A 20022-nucleotide genomic window follows, 5' to 3' on the forward strand; every position below is an offset into this window, starting at 1 on the left:
TTTTAAAATCCATATATATATATAATTTTTAATTCAAATCTAATCAAATCAAGAATGAAAAGCATGAGAGGAAAGCTTTTATTTTGCATAATTTTATTATGTTTTATTTGTTGTTGTTTGGTTTTCTTATTTTCTGTGATTTTTGTTTGATTTGTTTTTGTTACATTTAACTACACAGACTTAAGTACTAGAAATGGCAGCTAATTTATCTGCGCACATCCATTCAATTGTATATATTTACATGTTCTCTCGTTTGCTCGTCAATCGAGTGTTTACTGTAGATTTGCATTACTTGCATTTACTTTAGCTAGTTTAGGTTTTTACTCTGTCTCTGTCTCTATTGCACAATTCAAGGACAGTTAAAAATGACTAAATACGTTTTATCTTATTTGCTTATGCAATTGTTAATACCCTTTCGGCCAGATAGAAAAAAAGGGTATACACACAATAACATTAATTTTTGATTACTTTTCTGTACTATTGTTGTTGCTGCTGTTGCTGTTGTTGTTGTCCTTATTTTGATTACCAAACTTTTAGCCCAAAACTTTTACATCTTTTGAACAAATTCATAAAAGTTTCAAGCAATAATTTTTCTTTATGCAATACTACTGAATTTCATATTCATATAATTTAATTTTTTTTTTTTTTTTTTGCAACTAGGCAAATAACTGTAGCACTTAAATATAATAGTTTTTTGTTGTTGAAATTAATAATTAATTGTGTATTTACAGCTTAATGTAGAATTGTTTGTTTGACTAACTGAAATGAATTATTAGCAATTACATTTTGTTTTATGTTTTGCTGACTGTACAATTTTCTATGAACTAAATCATTTTAAGGCTAAGATTACACATTTCATAGAGATTCATTTAAAAGTTAGATTGTTTGTTTGATGTGTGAGTGTGTGCATGTGTGTGTGTGTGTGTGTGTGTGTGTGTAAGGAGTTTGTTGAAATCAGTTGTATAAAAAAGCAGTTAATGCCTTTTCATCTTCTTACGTTTGCCCAATTTCTTTGTTTCTCGGGCATATACATATTTAGTGAACATATTTTCTATTTAACATTACACATCTCGTACATATTTCTATTGTTTTAGAAGTGAAAAATGCTTTAGTTGTAGTTGTAGTTCTATGTATGTCTGTCTGCTTAATGAAGCAAACAAATATACTTACATTCATCAAGAGTTCATTTAGAGAGAAAGTTATGTTTAGGTGTAAACTTATTCATCTGTTGGGATAACAACATTGATTACTTAACTGATTGTTAATGGGAAACTGAAACAACTATTTAGTAGCTTTTTAAACTTTGTTAATTAGTTCCAACTTATAAAAAAGATGATGAGGTAGCCAAGGAAAGTTAAAAAGTAAACATAAAAACATTTAAACCTTTTAATGTTGCAAAAAGTCAAGAACTATAAATATTTGAATGAAAGGATCAATGAATTACAAGAACTTTCTTATGGTGTGTTTTATGTATGATCTTTCAGTGACGAAAATTGAAAATATAGATGAGATAAGGGGCCTCTAATAGGGACTAACAGAGCTGAAAAGTCCACTTCTCCATTTTACATTTGTTAGTAAAAACTATTTATTGATTAAATCACAATTGATTATGAGATGAAAGTTTAGATCTGTTTTCAATCAGAGTCTATGAATGCAAATCTGGATAGCAATCAAGATCATGAGATTTAAATAGGAATAAATAAGATAAGGTAAAACAGTTGTCAACCTAAAAATAGCCGTTCCTTTTTTTTTGTAGTATAAAAATTGTTGTTACTCATTCATATGATTGATGAATGATGATAATGATTGATAACTAACCAAGAAACTTAAATAATTTTAATTGTGTATCATCCCAACTTACAGATAAGTGTTTTCTATTATCAGTTTCTGTATCTATTATTACCCTGCTTATGATTATTATTATAATATTAAGATATAATATTACACACACATGTAAAAAAGATTTGCACACTGGACACGCCCACAAAATTCAATATGTTTTTACGGATAATCCACAATTATTTGCCATCATCTACTACTCATCTCCAAATGTGTAGTTAGAGTTGAACTTTGGTTTTTGTTTTTTTTGATTTTTGATACGTAGTTTAGCTTAGGCCTTAGTTTTGGTTAAGATTAGTTTTTAGTAAGTACGTATAGTAAATGTATGAGTGTGTGAGTGAGTGTGTGTATGTATGTGTAGCATGAAGTATAAGAGATTATGCTAAACTACCGTTTGATGACATATAGTTACAAATGGATTTCATCTTCTCATCTCCACTCATCTCAGCTTTGCGTTCCTTCATGTTTATTACTTCTCTTGAAGTTGCTTCTCGTTGTTGTTCTTCGTGGGAATGTTATTGTGGTTGTTGTTGTAGTTGTTGCTGTTGTTGTTGTTGTGGCCCTTACACTATCTTCATCATATATACACTTCTGTGGAATATCCGATAGCCGATGGCAATCATTACCATAATAATGTGCAGCTGGGATTGCATTGTTTTGGTTGAGCCACCGACATCACCGTGATACATGGCCGCAGGATTATCGCCTGGGTGAGCAGAAAAGCGGAAATGAAAAGGACCAAAGAAAAGAAAAGAAAGAAGAATGTGTTAAAAATTAATTAAACCAGCGACAACATACATATGTGTTGCTAGTGAGTATCTGTGTGGGTTATATAACAAATGCTAATGAGTATCTCTATCTCAGCTCAGAGTTCTGTGTTTGTTCTCTTTTACCGTGCGCGAAGAGTTGCTTATAAATTATGATGTGGCACTTGGCACTAACCATGTGGGCGTTGGGTTTTAGTTGGTATCCTTGCTGGTATTGGTGTTTATGGCCTGGTCTTAATGGCTCTCTCTCACATGCCCTGTATGTCTGTGTGTGTGGGTATTTTTAATCCACATGCTTGCGGCTGTGTCATTTTCATAAATTACTTTTATTGTTTTTATGTCGCTTGATATATGAACTGAAAAAGCGAGCTTCACACCGACAAAATGATGGGCAAATATTGCGCAAATGTGCAACTTTTAATTGAATTTTCTCACCCAGCCAAACAAACATACATACATACATGAATGTGCAAAATGAAATGACAACAACTATCAAACAAAAAATAAAAGTGAAAATGGAAAATAAACCCTATACTCTGCCATCTTACCTTTGAAAATGTGCACCAAAACACTAGCCGGTTGGGCATTGCTGGCCACGCAGGTGAAATTGCCCGAGTGTTCACGACGTGTGCGCTGTATGGTAAGCTCAGATGATTGAAAGTCTATGGGGAAAGAAAAACGGAAAAAACGGTTTCGGTGGTCGTAATGAGGGCATCTCCGGCACTTCATCTGCATGTGCATCTCACCTGGCTCCGTTGACACATTAATGCCCCGATCAATGTCGTAATTAATCATACGGTTGTCGTGATACCAAAATATAAACTCCGATGCCTCGGTATTCTGCACCACACGGCATTGCAGTCGAAGCGTGGATCCAGGCGTGAGATAACGTATTGGTGGTCCTGATATTTCGGCGCGCGCTTCTATCCAAATGTAAGGAGGTTATTTTTATTTATTTTGTTTTTTTCACCAAAAAGCAAATTGCATTTCCAGTTATTGAAGCATGAAAGCAAAGAGATTGAGAATTGAAACATAGTTGAATGGTTTCATCTTTATAACGAAGTCAATTTTTAAAAACAAAAACCCGTATGTATTTATATATGCACGAGTTCATAGGAAGATTTGTTATAAAGATATTTTATAGGACAAATTGGTTTATTCTACGTTCAGGTAAGTTAAAGATTAAATAAATAAAGGAAACCGATGCACAATTAAGACTTTCTTCAGATGACAATGTTGCTATATATTCCAATATAATTTTTGTCTTAAACTTAGTTAGGCTAAATCACATTGGCTTAAAGCCTTTAAATAAAAAAACTTAGTTTATTTCTCTAAAATTCTCTCCTAAATAATATCTTTCCTGTCTTGTTAACAAAACTCGTTTGTTTACGCAACTTGCCAACGTGGAAACGGCTAAGATGAAAAAGTTTCCACATGATAAATTGGAAGCAATATTGCTCATGGTTTACCCTCTGCTAGGTCTGACTAGATTATGTTGATTAAACTTTTCAGAAACTGTATCCAAAACAGCCAACATTTGGTTTATTAATGAAGATACTCCTGAAGGAATTTAAGGTGTTTCCATAAATAATAAAACAGAGTAACTTTTAACTAATGGATGTACTGGTAGCAGCTTTAAATACTCGTAAAATGTATGCATGCTTGTGTCCTTTTCTAAATCCAAAGTTTATATTTTTTTTTGTTTAGAGCTCCCATTTTATTTCGAATCACGAGTTATTCTCTGTGCTTCGAGCACTTCTTTTCCGGGCTCACTCTTCTTACAGTTTCAGTGCCAATAGACGCAAAACTTAACATTCTTTTCAGGAAGGGGAAATATTTTGATATTGGCGGATCTTTTCACTTTTTAAGGGTGATCATGAATATATATGTACACTTCATGTTGCCAAAACAGTAAATAGTGAAGTGTATGTCTCCTTCTTGTGGAAACCCCTCCACAAGTTCGGGCTCTAGTTTTGTCACTCGAATTTTCCGGAATTCCAGAATTGGTTTTTGGTTTTCAAATATTGGCTTGTATACAAGATATTAGCATTCAATAAACTTTTGGAATGTACTGTGCTTAGATAACATTCTTCGAAGCATACATTGTAGATAGAGTCATTTTAAATACGCAAACCCATAAATTTGTTAAAAATAATGAATATTATATGGCATATTACATAATTTAAGGGGCATATTTTTCTCATTTCACAGTCATAGATCCGCTTGTGATAATACTTGTGCTGCGTTTTGACTTAAGCCAAATTGTATGAAATTAGTAAACAAATTCCTATTTTACGAAATTCTGCAAATGTTGTATATAAATATTTCATATCTTAAAAGGAGAAGTGGCTTAAAAAGGCACCAAAAATGCAATCGGAATTGCAAATCTGTATAAGAAACCTAATAAACTAAACAGTCAAAAGCTTCCCTTCTTAGGAGAATGCCGTGTAAAAGAGCATTTTATTCAGTTAAGCCATTTACGCATTATCTTTAATGAGTGTAAATATATATGGCTATATAATTTTTGGTTTTTTGGCAAAAAGAAAGTGACGGCACACATTCCCAGACTCGTATGTAATCTGATTTACTACTGCTGCGATATATTTTCCTTTGCTGCCATATTAGAGATTACATTTCTGGGCAGTCAGGCAAATCGCTGACAAAATGTGTGTGCAAAAGAGATGGAGCGATAGAGAGAGTGAGAGAGGGGGTGGCTTTGTTTTTGTGCACAAAATGTATATGTATACATATTTCTATATAGTATATATGTATAACTAGAAGATGAAGCAAAAGAAACACCATTAGGCCCGGCACATTCAACGTAAATTGTTTGTTAAATTCGGTATAATGTGCGTCAGTTAGTTGCCCAAGGACAACGATGAGTTGAGAACTTGCTGAGTCGTTGACATTTGGCCCTAGCCTTGTTTCCCATTTCCCGTTGTGCCCTTTTTACCCCTTGGACCTCTTTGGCATGAGCGCATCGAAGCAAGAATAAGCAAAAAGAAGTCACAAAGAAAAATCGTCCAAGACAGTTTTGGTGGTTGACCCATTGAAAAATGTATATAAATAAAGAGAGGGACAACTTTTACTCCTTGGCCCTTTATATATTTGTCAACAAGAAGACTGAAAACAATGAACATTTGCGCTCGTTACTCACCGACAACACTCAGATGCAGGAATATCGATGTGGGCGGATGTGTGGACACTTGACACTCATAGACACCAGCATCACGTTGTTGCACAAATTTGATTTGCAATGTCCAATCCTGGCAGACAAATAAACGAAAACAACAAATATAACTTATTAGCCTGCTTCTGACTTCTTACACGAGAGAGTGACAACTGGACAACTGACTGGACAGAGCAAGACAGGAATGTATGTACATATATACGAATGTGTGAAGTCAATTTGCAGTTGCATGTTTCGTTCGTTGGCATATTTCTGTAGTGAATTTTTGTCACGTCGTGGCAATTGAAGCGAACCTGGCCGGGACAATGGCAGCAAATGTAGCCAGGATGTGCGTGAGGCTGCATAAACATTTTGTATGCAGGTCCTGGTCCGGCTTCAGCTGCTTTTCTGCCGAGACAATGCAATCAACTTTTCGCATTCTTCATCTCTTTCTTCACCTTCGTCTCAGTCTCAGTCTCAGAATCGTTCTCTGTGTCCCAGTGTGCCCATCAGCATTGCAAATTACTTTGTGGATATACTATACTCACCTCGGAATGCTTCAAGTGCGTGGCACTGAAACGCTCATCGCTGCTGTAGGTTGTTAAGCCGACCGTAAGCAGATGATAATCCTTTTTGCGTATCCATGATACCTACAAACGAAAAGTAGAAAGAGGGATTAGAAAAGGTGGCGCCATTAGCCTATAATACATACACACTCTACCACACACAAGAAATATAAAGAGAGAGATTGAGAGAGCTTCATTTGGTTCAAGGACTTTCTTCTTCGAGGGTGCCTATCCCTTATTTTTCCTTCTCCACTTTTTTTTTTTGGTTCTTTGCATGTTAAACATATGCCCAGTTGTCCGTTCGTGCGTCTTGTTCAAATGTTTGTCAATCCATCAACCATCGACGACAACTTGATGATGATGCAATTTTCCAAAAGGCAACAAAAAATCGAGCAGAAAAAATGAAATGTGGAAAAGGAACAAAAAAATCAAAAAGCAATTACGTGCAAGAATTACTACATCAACACAGTAGAAGTAGTAGCAACAACAACAACAACAACAACTGAAGTAATAACAACAATAAACATAATAGCAGATTGATTGATCCAGGGTTCAAAAGTTCAAATTGGCTACCTCAACTGTAAATAGACAAATAGACAAACAAACAAACAAATATGTGTATATGCGATGGCCATGGCCCAGGATCAACGCCCACTGACAAAAGCAGCTGGCGAAACAGTAGCAGGAGAAGGACGATGGGCGTGGCTAGAGGCATGCCTGTGTGACTTTAGCTAATCCTAAATGACCATTAATCATTTCGTCGTCTATTTTTTCCTTTTTTTTTTTGCCTGCCTGCCTGCCCACTTTTCTCTTTATAAAACCCAAGTAGGCCCATCTATTAGTCCTGCTCCATATGGGGTTATGACTAAGAGAGAACCAGCACATCTTTACACAGTGGTCAAAATGCCCCATTATATCATAGAAGGGTCTAGGCCACTCCTAAGTCGCCTCTCTTTGGCCACTGTGCAATCGAGCAAATGGTCTTACTGCCTTAAGGATATCCTCAGTATTCGAATGGGTCTCAAGTACGCGCGTGTATCAATCAATTTTTCAATTGATAAGGATTTTTATTTATTGGCCCAAACATAGGAAAAAAATGAGAAAAAAACACACAAAAAAAATTGCTCGTTTAGCTAACTTTTTCCCTTCACTCTCCAAATATTGACGCAAGCTGGAGAAAGCCAATGGACAGGGTCTTACTTTGGCTCTGGCGAAGTGTCTATACTCTTGCTAGCAAGGGCAATAAATTGGCTTCCACTAACAGGTTTCTCTCATTACTTCTTGGAATATACTTTTTCTTGCCTTAATTAAAAATTCACCAGTAGCAAAAAAGGTAACAAAAAAATTCATTTCAAATAATTAAGTTGGTCATTTGGCGTGTTTAAGTTAATTATTCTTAAACGTTTCGCTTTAGTCATTGCCAATCGCTCTTTAAAGTGAATATACCCTTCGGTTAGATTAGGGAAAAAGAAAAAAGGGGAAAAACTTGGACACAAAATGGCAATGCCAAACGATTTTCGTGCACGAGCAGCAAACCTTAGTACAAAAAAAGTTTCCAAATTAAGTTGAACGATGAAGAAATTGTTAAATCAGCTGCGTTTTGGTCATAAAAAAGGAATTATATCTTTAGTTGTTTAAATGTTTAATGCGGCGAATACAATCACACACACACAACTACCCACATACATGCCCACGCACACGAAAAATACATAATATCCAATAACTTGGCTTGAGAACAAAACAGATAAACAACAGATTTAACCAAAAATTACTTAACCTTAAATAAGTCTATTGTTTGATAAATCTATGATTAGGCATGAATGGAGATAGAGTGGATAGAGGGGTGGGAATCGGTCTTGATATATAAATTAATATATACGCTAAAGCATATTTCAAGTCAAACGAAAATTTACAATTGAATGGAGGGAGTTCCTCTCCTTTCTCTCTCTCCCCATGCAGTACCAAGTCGTTTATTATCAAGATTCTGCTGGCGGTGGGGCGGCTGCTGCTGCTGCTGTTGCCCGCATACGTTATGAAATCTATATATCTATATATCTATTCAATACAATCTGTAACAGTAAAATCCTTTCAGTGTGAGGCATAAATTGCGCATAAATTCCTTTCCGATTTCTCGCTCTATTCCTCTTACATTCTCCCTCCCTGTCTGTGTTTTGGAAAAGCTTCTTTTCTCCGACCCAAAAATAAAACACACACATATATTTCGTTTTTTCCTTCTTCCTCTTTGGTGTGTGTGCGTGTGTGTGTCCCTTCGCTTTCTTTCTACGATTTTTATGATATTTATGATGGAGACTGCGACTGCGACTGAATCGGGCACTGGGACATGGTCTACGTGTCTGCAAATAAACCATGCAGCTAGAAAATGGAGCAAAAACCAATGGCAAAAGCAACGGCAGCGGCGAACGGCAAAAAGAAATGTGGCAAGGGCGCCAAAGTGAAGCCATCAGGGGTAAAAAACCAAAAAAAAAAAAAAAAAACAAGAGCCAAAGAGAATATAAAAACATTACCTACTTTTGGTTTTAGCCTCGACTTGCAATTACCCTAGGGCAAGAAGCAAATGCAAACAAACTCTGCACTCTCTATCTATCTATCTATCACGTCGCATGGCACATCGTTCCCTTGGAGAATTCTAGTGAAAAATGTTTCTGCTATGACCAGCAAGACATTGACTAGCAAAACATCCTCAAATACTGTTGCAACTTGAATTTAATTGCCATATAGTCCTGATTTAATAATAGGCGTACTTTATTTGCTTTTAAATTTTGACATATTTAATCATTCACATTCAAAAGGAAACAAAAAGACAGAAATTGGAAGACATTTGTTTATAAAGAAGATCCTGTAAGATCCTGCACTCCGAAGTTTCTATAAATTATTCTTGCGATCAAGTGAATGTTTCTATTGCAAGGCAAAAGCTCTTTATGCTTTGCCTACTTTAGGGGACGCCTAATCCACTTTGCTGATGCTGAAATGAATTCTCTGCTTTGAGTTGCATACTTTTCTGCAGCTTTGATATGCTCATTCAACTTTCAAGGAATATACGGTATGCAAAAAGGAGAGACGAAAAATAAAATGTTGCGGCAATTAATCAAAAGCATGAGAATTCCTTTACTTTGCCAAGTCTGTTTGTGTAAGTGTTTGAGTGTGTGTCAGTGTGTGTGTGTGTGTGTAAATGCTGCATATGTGTATGTGTGCGTAGATCGCATAAATCTCAGTTGGCTGTCACGTGTGTGTCTATGTGTGCGTTTGTATGTATGTACATACATGTATCTGGGTGTGCGGCTTTGGTTTCTCTTCCTGCGGCCATGTTGACTTTGCTTACTGCAGCTGCTAGCTGGCAGATAATTGTTTACATTTTACCTTTTTTCGTTGTGTTTTAAACATTTTACCTCCTTTTTGCCCCTGTTGGCTTCGCATCTCTTCGCCTCGTCACTCTGCTGCTTTTGGTATATGCAAAATAAAAGAACTCACGCTTAATTTATAGCCAACAGCCCACAAATCACTTGCTTTAGCAAATTTATGGCAAATTTATGCTAACTACTTGTCCGCACAGCCCCCTAGGGTAGGCAATTCTTTTTTTTCTTGTGCCGTCGCTTGCCAATGCCAATCGCCAAATCTTTGACAGCTGCCTGAAAGACCCTTCCCATATGCAACCTGTCTAGGTGCTAGTAAAATTGTGAGTGTGTGTGTGTGGGTGGGTGTGGGTGTGGTTATGCGTGGGGGTGTGCGTTACTGGGCTACTGTAATTGCAGCAACTAAATCTATCTAGTTTTGTATTCACTTTTTTAGATATTTTTCATTTCGGTTTTCTTTTTTCCTCTGGTGTTTTTTTTTCCAGTTGTTTTGTTGGCCTATTCAAACTTTAAATTGGTTTTTGTTATGCCCTCTGCTGCCGTTGCTGCTCCTTCTGCTCTTGCTGTTGTTTTCTGCATGTTATTGACGCATATTTTTTGTTTGCTTTATTGTCCTACACTGTCCAACCAATTTCCGTATGCCACAATCCCAATGGGGCAACAACAAAAACTTCAAAATGGAAAGGCAAACTGAGAAGAGAGCGACGGGTGGGCGTTTGGTTAGGTGGTCAGAAGTTTGCACCGTAAAAATAGCAAGAACTTTTTCAATGGAGAAACAAACTTTTTAACAAGCGATTTTAATAAAATTCTATTTAGACATTGCATCGGGATTTTAGCTTCTATTATTACATTTTTATCCAAGTTGTTGTTGTTGTTGTTAATATTGCGTAGAGTTGTAAATGGATGTTAATGTAGAAACATGTATTTAAAACATTTCGTTGCTAAAAGTTACAAAAAAAAACAAGAAAATATGTTTCTCATTGGCTTACTAAAAGTTAGTGGTTTTTAGTTTTTATGAAATTTAATTGCCACATGGTTAGTGTATAAAATGTTCGTTATGTCCAAGAGTTTTCTGCAGTTTTCATTTTGTATTTGTGAGCAAAACTTTGCCATGCAATTGAAGTGCACAAAACTTTCAACAAAAATACGCTCAATTTAGTGTGTCCCAATGTTTGCCTGACCATTGTCTGGCATATCCTTGATATATCCCATAGATATATGCATAGTCATACTCTTATGAGACTTTGTGTGGATAACTATTTTTGGGTTTTCTCTTTATTTTTTGTAAGTGTTAGTTATAAATAGTTCGAAAATTGTTGTTAATTGACCTTGAACATATGACTACATCTATAATTAAAAGCAAATCGAATTCTCGTCTCGTTAATTGAACTCATTTGAAGCGGAAATGTGCATTAAGTGCAATTAATGCATAATTGAATATTCGAATAGGCCAATTGCAGGCAAACAAGCTAATTGTGGCCCAATGACACAAATTAGCCGGTTAAAATCGAAAAGTCATCACAATGTGCGCCTAATTAACGACTCTAGGGGAAACACACGATTTCTTCCCGCTAATTAAATCGATGTTAACTCGACACACTAAGCTCTTGGCACCTATACCTATAAATTAAAGTTTTCCGATCGTCCTACCTGTTCGTGCTTAACCCTTTTTGTGGGCAGAGGCTTCGTTTGTGAATCATTCATTTATATACATTCCATTAAGCTCCGGACTGAATACAATCCATTTCAAAGGACATAAAACCGTGACGGTAATTAAGGTTCGCAACCTTCTGGAATCTGCTTCCGTAACTCGCCAAATTATCTTTCATTGCTAAATACTCTTAGAGTATATCCTCGATGAATAATTAATTTCAACGGCTCGAGTTATTGTGTATTGACGTAATGCAAACTAAATTAAATTAACGTTTCTAAGTCAGTTGATAGGATAAACAGATGCAAGAGTATTTGCGCTTCGTCATTCTGATTACACTTTCTGGAATACATTTTTGTCATAAAACCCAAGCAAACAATGAGCTATTGTATGCCCAAGAGCCCAAAAAAAAAACAAACAAACGAACGGAAAAAAAGAATTGGAAATGCAAATTACCATAGCCTACTTTTTGGTTGTGTGACTAACTATTAAATGCGATTGTGTTTGCTTCACATTCATAATAATGCTTTTATCCTTCAGTTTTTGGAGCCCGTCATTACTGGTTACCAAGAAAACAAAAATGTGAAAAAATAACACAATTGATGTGTAATTAAAAAGGATGTAGCCTGATGATTGCGTTGCAATTAAAATAATTGAAATTTGTTAAGGCTCTTCTCATGGTATTTTTTTGTTTTTTGCCTTTCTTTTTTTTTTTTTGGACGGCATTGAACTTTCCACTCTTCATGTTCAGCTTTTGCACCTTAAACAGTGACCCACTCGGCTTGCCTCCTGCCTGGAGGCGTTTCTTAATTGTTTTTGCTTGCCGCCTTTGTCTATAGAGAAAAAGTTTTTATAGAAATTATAAAGCCATTTTTGCATACGAGAGAAATCTGGGTCAAAAATTCTTCTCCTTCTGCCATTGTTTGGGACAACATTTTTGTTTTAATAAACATTGTGACGTCGAGAGAGGTCGGCAGAGGCAAGTGGCAAAGGCAAAGGCAAAGCAAGAGGACACATCATTCAGGTCGAAGCTTGAAGCCTTCATCAACTTGTCTACTAGAAAATGTCTTACTTATTAGCTCGTCCATTGTTTAATTACGGTTAAGGCTGCTGCCGGAGCAACAACAGCAGCAGCAAGAACAACAAGTGATAATGATTTGTATTCATTAAAAAGGTTTATGGCAATTTTCAGGCAACATTTTGTTGTTCCAAAAATAACAAAGTGACTCTCAAACTTAATGAGCTCAAAGCTGCAAAATCTTTTGTCATGACTACCCACTACTACACCTACATACACCCACGGACAAACACGCACACACACATTCTTAGTCGTAGAAGCAAATTTTCTAATTAAGCAGACAAATTTAAAACACAAATTTAAATCTTTAATAATCTATTTTCATAAGTTCCAAGAGAGAGTTTATTACCAAAATGCTTAGAGTGCTTCCTGCCGATTGCAAGAAAAGCTCAAGCATATTTTCTAAGCTGCACAAACAAATAAAACTCATATATTACATACGTAAATACATACATACATATACATATGTATGTGTAGACAGGGTGTTTCCTTAGCAAGTAAGTTAGAAACTATAACTATTTAAGGGGACTTCAATACAAAACTTTTTATTGCTTGTTCACGCTTTTCACAAGAAATGGAAAGACTGAATACTTTCTAAGTAGTTAGTTGATCAAAAAGCAGCAAGAAGTCTGAATAAAAGGATTATAAGGAACAGAGTTGTTATGAGGTAAAATGAAATATACCGTGTATATTATCATCAATGAAAAAACTAATGACCTTGTATTTTCAAAACCTTTAAGACCCATTTAAGATTGGCACCAGTGAAAGGATTAACCTGAGAGGTATGGGATAGACCTTTTCCAAAACGAAAGTCAAGATCGAAGAGTCAACAAACTTAATGACAATAAAAGATACAACTTAAGACCATACTAAATATTACAGCTAGAAGAAGGAGAAGTTCTTGAAATAAATCAAAATGTGTAGGCCATTCACATGAAAATGCCGCACCCTGTTTCATTTTGTGATATTTTTGTTTTTTGTGAACAGGTTTTTCCGTTTTCCTTTTTTGTTGCTTGGAGGTCATTGCAACAATAACTGTGCCTGGCAGTAAAATATTTTATAATTTTTTATGTTATTTTAAGCAGCGCCGTCGACGGCGACGACAACAACAACGACAAAGAGTCCTTGCTCCTGTATGTGTATGAGTCCTTTGTTGTTTGCCTTCTGTTCTGACTCAAGTGCAAGCGCTTTAAAGCTCAAACAATAACGCACAAACAAAATATGAGCAATAAAAAAAGCATAGCACATAAACAACAACAACGACAACGACAACGAGGAACAACAAAATACACAAGCAAAAAAAAAAAGAAACACACACACAAATGAAAACACAGAGAAGTTCAAATAAAAATGGCCACCACAGAAATACTTATACGCCAAGTATGTATGATTCTGTTCTACATACTCGTGTACAAAAACATTACTTTCAAAAGGCCAAAAGCATCCGAAACGAGAACAGAAATAATTTCCAGCTCTTTCTCGGTAAACGACTGCAGAAATACTTTGTAGGTCACATGATCGACGACTACAGACTCGTATCTAACCCAAAGAATACTCATGGAATCATATCGGGCTGTAATTAAACTAATATCAAACCTTGCCCTAAGAGAAAGGACGAACAATCTTTGATCGGTAACACATGAGAAACTTTTCTTGCTATAGTCTCATGTTGACTTAACTTAAGTAGCTTCCTAGAAAAGCCGTTTAAAAATCATTATCTCCTTTTTAAGAAGCTTACATAATGATTTTTATAAGACCAAGGCCGTTTGGCATTTCCATACATACAAGATTTTTAAAGGAAAACCATGCCAACCTTTAAGAAACTCAGAATCTTTGGATAATTGACTTAATGCCTGACTAAAATAGGATTTAAAATAAAAGGATTCACAGGAAAGAAGAGCAGATTGATTTAAATTCGCCGACTCTGGTGTTGTTTCTGCTTGAAGGTGTTTAATACTTAACTACGAAGGACTAACAGGACCTTTTTAATTTCGTATCAATAAATTATATTTGGAATATATCGTTTAAGGCTTGGCACTTCTGAGTAAGAACCAATTTGATTGATTGAAATCGACTCTGCAAGCTTCCTTTCGACATATTTGCAAATTAGATAAACTCCCCAACTCAGCTTATGGGTGCAGGGTAAAATCAAAACACACGAGCAAAATAAATCGTATGCCAACTAAAATAAGTATTTGGCATTTTCAGCCTGAAGAGGAGAAATTCTACGGAAATTATGTGTTTGTTTTGGATTAAATGCGCATATTTATCTAATATCGCAACCTTCATCAATGTGTTTTCCGAAATTATTTGCTTGTTTTTTTCTACCTCACTCACACACACACACACACACACACACACTCACTTTCTGATTCACTCTTTCTCTCTATCTGTCCATCTCACTCACTCTTACTCTTAGTCGCATTTTCTTTGGATAATAACTAAGCAAAGTTCTGTTGGTCGTTGGACAAGGGCAATTTATATTTATCTGATTTTAAAGTTTTTTTTTTTCAAAAATTATCCCATACATACACACAGAGAAAAAGAGATTGGAGTTAGAGTTAGAGCTCTACGGGTGCTTAAATATTTGTGTAACCTTTTTTTATCTTAACGATGGATCTTGGGCAGCCAAAGCCAACCAGAAATATCCATACACACACACACACACACACACACTTTCATATAGAGACAAACACACGCAAACGCAGGGAAACCCTTGAGCGTTAATTTTCATAAAATACCAATTTCGGCATTTTTATCTTGCTGAAAAAACAAAAAAAAAAAAAACAAAAATGAACCAAAAAAGTCGACAAATATTTGCCTTGCTACTAGTCTCTAATCCTCTTTCTCTCCTCATTTTTACCATGTCCTTTAGCCTGTGTGTGTCTCACCTATAATTATATTTTCTAATCTGCATAGAGTGGGGCGTGGCTGGAAAGAAAAAGGAGGCGGTGGCGAAAAAAATTCTAGCAAATTATAAATAAATTACCTTGCCAGATACAATCTATGGCTTTTAGACAACCATTTTACACTTGCCAAAACAAATGCAAAAGTAACAAAAAAGGATTTTAATTAAATAAATTTGAATGAATTGTTTTTTGAGTTCACCCAAATATATAACAAAATTTATAAAGCTACATATGTGCATTCAAATCGACATTTGAGTCCATGAATAAGACTTAAACCGGAAATGAATGGCTTGTTTAAAAGTCTTACCTTTCCTGGCCAGGACTACAGAAAGTTAAAGTATAAAACATAATGAATAACTGGAATTCCTTTATTTTAAAGGCAGTCTTTACTCACAAAGTGAAGTTGCATTTGGGTAACTCTGTTTTTTCTATTCCCTTATGAGTACTCAATGAACAATTCTTAGAGTGACCGACGATTTGGATGGGAAAAAACTGAAAATGTAAATTTGAAGATTTAGGTGGAAACCATTATGGACTAAGACCACAAAGGAACTATGGAACCAACCATAAGAACTATTCATTTTAAACCAACATTTTAATTATAAGTCGTTTGATGTAAGTTCTTTTTTTACATCATTTTGGTGCTGTTTATTTCTGATTAAAGATCTAGAAAAGACACAAGAGAGCTCAGCTATAGGAGCTACAAGAGCTTAAGATCAATATAATATATAGTAGTAAAAAGTAGTCGCAGTTACGAGTATAGATTATATGTATATTTATATGTATACGATCGAAAGTTGATTCAGTTTACTACCTTCATAATCAATGAATCCAAAAATAATAAAACAAATAAAAATATTTAAATTGAGATTTTTGGGTTATACATTCTATATCCACAAAAGATGAAGGACATTTCATGCATTTCAAATGGTTTCTGTAACAAAAATTTCCCTGAGTGTATGTATAAATAAAGTTTATTTTGTTTATATTTGCGAAAACAAATGCCATACCCCAATTTCCGTTAGCCCTTAAGGTCTTGAATGTTCAACGATCTCTCTCGAAATTTGTATTTGGTTGTGGGTGTCCTTTGGTTTGGCAATTTTCCTAAGTGTACTTGGAAGGCATTCTTTAGCATTTAAGCTTTTGGAATTTTTGTCTCTTGTGTGTTTGCTTTAGCTTTTGCCATGCTGTGAGAACATTTAATTACTGCTACTTTTCTCTATGAAAATATCTCTAAGAGAAGTCTAGACATTAAAAACGACAATTTATCTAAAAAGTAATTAAGTGCTCAAGTCACACGGACACACACACACACACATACACACTCACAAAGAGAGAGCGAGCGATACGGGCAAAGAGCAACAGGACAAACATAGAAATGGCAGCAGCAGTCAACTGCAAGTCATAGCCAACACACACAAACACAGTGCCAGAGAGACGTAGACTCTATTTTTGCAGTGACTGTTGGGTAAGGCAGCCTCTGCTGATTTAGTTCAATTTATATGTACCAACTGCCAGCCAAACCGGCAAAGGCAAATGGCAAAGGCAAATCCAACGTTTGAAACCTGACAGCGTTGCACATATTTGCTTAGTTTATTTTAAATGCCATTTAAGCTGCTCTGCACAAATGGACTAATACCCTAATGACATATTTTAATGTCCAACCCGTCCTACCTACTCCCGCCCTTCTTTTACTGGATAGCTATATAGTAGAGCCAGCCAGGCAGATTGAAAGAGACAGCAAATAAAGTGTCGTGTCTGGCGCAAATGTGTCGTAATTTTTAATAACACAAAACTCTGTCTCTCTCTCTCTTTCGACGTGTGTCCTTGTGTATATCTGTGTGTTTGAATTTGATTTATGTAGTTTAGATTTGCTTGAGCATTTTGCATTCCATTTGTCTAATAAAGATTTGCCTTTTTATTGTGTGTTGAATCATTTGAATATTCTCTCATTGGCAAGTGATATTTGATTTTAAATTAGAAAGTAAGCAATTCAATTTATAAGCCTAATTGCATTTCAAGTTAGATTAGATTTTATTTAAAAACACATTTTTCTCCATTTCATTCATCCTTTCTCGCACTCTCAGTTGGTATCTATATTTCTATGACTCCAAGTTCGGTGAATAAATTTCACGGCTTGGCAAAAATTAAAATTGCAGCAAAATGGCGAAACAAAGGTTTTTTCTCTGTTTGTTTTGTCGAAGGAAGCAATTCATTTATTTAATGTTTCCTGCATTTTATTGTCGTCTGAAGGATATTTACGACAATGGTGCAAAAACAAGGGGGTAAAGAAAGCAAAAAACTCAAGCGCAAATGTCCACGGCACAAAATGCGCGGAAATGTTTAGTATGTTGTGGCCGCCTTCCCCCACCTCAGAGGACTCTTTTTTACTTGCTTTGGCAGGACAAAAAGACAAAAGGCAGAATATGGAAATAATTTGTATAAGTAATGATGCTGCAGCTGCATTGAGAGGTGTTTGCCACAGTGTGTGGCAATATCTTTTCAGTTCGGTTTTCCTTGCCATTGAACCCTTCTTTTATGCTTTCGCCCCTCCCCTCTTTCTCCTTGCCACCGCGCACTTGTCTCTTTCAGTTTGTTCACTGGCAATGCATTCGCATTTGGACTTAATGCCCGTTCATAAATTCTTGCAAAATATTAATGCGCAACGCAACACAAAAGGGCGGAATATGTTACTTTTAGAGGCGGGACTGTTCAGGGAAATGCCAGCTGAGACACATAGTGAGAAAGAGAGAGAGAGAGAGAGAGAGAGAGAGAGAGAAAGAGGGTGAAAGCGAGATTTTAATGCTGCCACACATGAAAATGCATGAGCAAAGCAATGAAATGAAATGAAAGTGCATTTGTATCTTTCTCTCTCTCTTTCTTTCTTATTCTATCTATCTCGGTTTCCTTGTGTTTGTATGGTGCTTAGGCTTTGTGTATGTGTGTGTAGAAGACATAAAGACTGTTAAGTAGCAATGGCAAAACAACTGGCAACCATTGCATCCATCCAAATACCACCCACTCGAAACTATGCAAGACAAAGTTGCCTTCGATATGTGCAAATGACAGCCAACTAAAGCGAGGAACGTCACTAATGTTTCCACTTTAATTTACTTTAAAATAAGTCACTTGCTTAATTTAAGAGATTTTCTACACAAAAAATGTTAAAAACAAGTTTTTGTCTACTTCTCACATAAACTTTGTGCATAAATTTGCTTTATATTTATGATCACTTTGCAAAATAAAATAATGTTTTCAACATGTAATTCTTTCTGAATGTAAGTTGATTTATATCCGACTTGTAATTGAGCACACAACCTAACCAAGAGAGTAAAATAAACTGTTTTGAAACTACCTTTAAGTATTCTCTAACATAGGGAGACCAAGATTAGGCTTCATAACATATCGACTAAGGTTTATTTAATACAATACAGCGATTACAAAAAGCAGATAGTTCAATTGATATATAGAAATTGATCGAAAGGTTGTGTTTTTCATACTCCAAGTCTAAGTAAGAAGACACAATGTAATCTCGAAAATTGTTTCAACGATTAAGATCGGTACGTGGCCTAAAGTTTTCTAGCAGTGTATCATTGGATAAATCTCCATATGGTATGCACTTTGAAATGTTGCTTTTGCCAACTTTCATTTATTGATTTGCTCATTCAATCATTCGTACGCATATTGCTTTCAGCGCTATTTCTCAATTACGCACAAAGGAGGAATAAGAGTAGAAGATGTCGCAACCTCAAGATATTCATATGTACATACATATATGTTGAGAATAATTAGCGCAAATGAATGCAGCTGTCAAATTAGTTGAAATTCTCTTTGAGCATATATTTGTGTGTGGAACTTAAAATGAACTGGGAGGCAGCCAGTCAGCTATCAACTATATCATTTACTCTATTTGCCTGATAGACATCATACACAAATTGCTGACTTATTAAGCAAATATCATATGTACATAGTATACATTTGTATATCGTGTTATGTACATTGTTTTTGGGGTCATAAGCTCTGGCGATGGCCACTTGAGCACGCGTGTAAAGTGGCAACAGTGCGATAGAGTGTTAAGATGGGGGGATAGCCCCTTCATCCACATTTTCACACCTTGAGCACTTGGCAACTTCAGTTGGAAGGAGAGTTGGGAATGGGAAGGGATGGTTTCCAACAAGTGCTTAAGTGCTTATTAACTTCTGCACACTTGAAGGCGCAATTATGAAATCGTCAATTTAAAGCAGACACGCAAACCATTTGGAAACGGTTGAAGCTCAAGCGGATTCCCCAACACGCACTGGTTACACTGAGGTCAGAGAACCAAAGAGATATACCCAAGCCGAGTAATTATGTCCAGCACTTGACATGTGCAAGCACATAAACACCTAACTCACAGTCGAGAGTTAAGCAAATACACATGAAACGTGAGCAGAGACAGAGACAGAGCCAGAGCCGGAGTCAGGCAGCTAGCCGTGTAAACAGAGAGAACCACCTGGGCGTATGAGTAATAACTCTAGACAAGCGGAAAATTAATACCTCTTGAGGCTATGTCAAGTCAATGCTTATGCTTTTGGTCTCGATTCTCTACTCTCAGCTCAAGCGATGTTGCTGCTCACACATTTTGTAGTTTGTACATTACCTAAAGGTGTAATTTGTTTTCCAGCAGCCAAAT

At 35.8% G+C, this 20022-nt stretch overlaps 1 protein-coding gene across 2 annotated transcripts in view; it reads right to left on the reverse strand.

Moving 5' to 3' along the window:
• Positions 1 to 1908: 1908 nt before the first annotated feature.
• Positions 1909 to 20022, reverse strand: part of dpr13 (defective proboscis extension response 13) — a 41733-nt gene continuing 23619 nt past the window's right edge. Inside the window, exons 3-7 of one of the 2 annotated variants that reach the window (XM_068290197.1) lie at positions 6324 to 6425; positions 5764 to 5872; positions 3353 to 3526; positions 3155 to 3268; positions 1909 to 2545 (exon numbers count right to left, since the gene is read on the reverse strand). In XM_068290197.1, coding sequence (XP_068146298.1) covers positions 2403 to 2545; positions 3155 to 3268; positions 3353 to 3526; positions 5764 to 5872; positions 6324 to 6425 — 642 coding nt within the window. In that variant the 3' untranslated portion in view covers positions 1909 to 2402. Of the gene's footprint in view, positions 2546 to 3154; positions 3269 to 3352; positions 3530 to 5763; positions 5873 to 6323; positions 6426 to 20022 lie in introns of both variants that reach the window. The other variant, XM_068290196.1, reaches the window with a different exon arrangement.

The sequence above is a fragment of the Drosophila tropicalis genome, unplaced genomic scaffold (assembly GCF_018151085.1).
Source record: "Drosophila tropicalis isolate 14030-0801.00 unplaced genomic scaffold, ASM1815108v1 contig_593, whole genome shotgun sequence".
NCBI classification, from domain to species: domain Eukaryota; kingdom Metazoa; phylum Arthropoda; class Insecta; order Diptera; family Drosophilidae; genus Drosophila; species Drosophila tropicalis.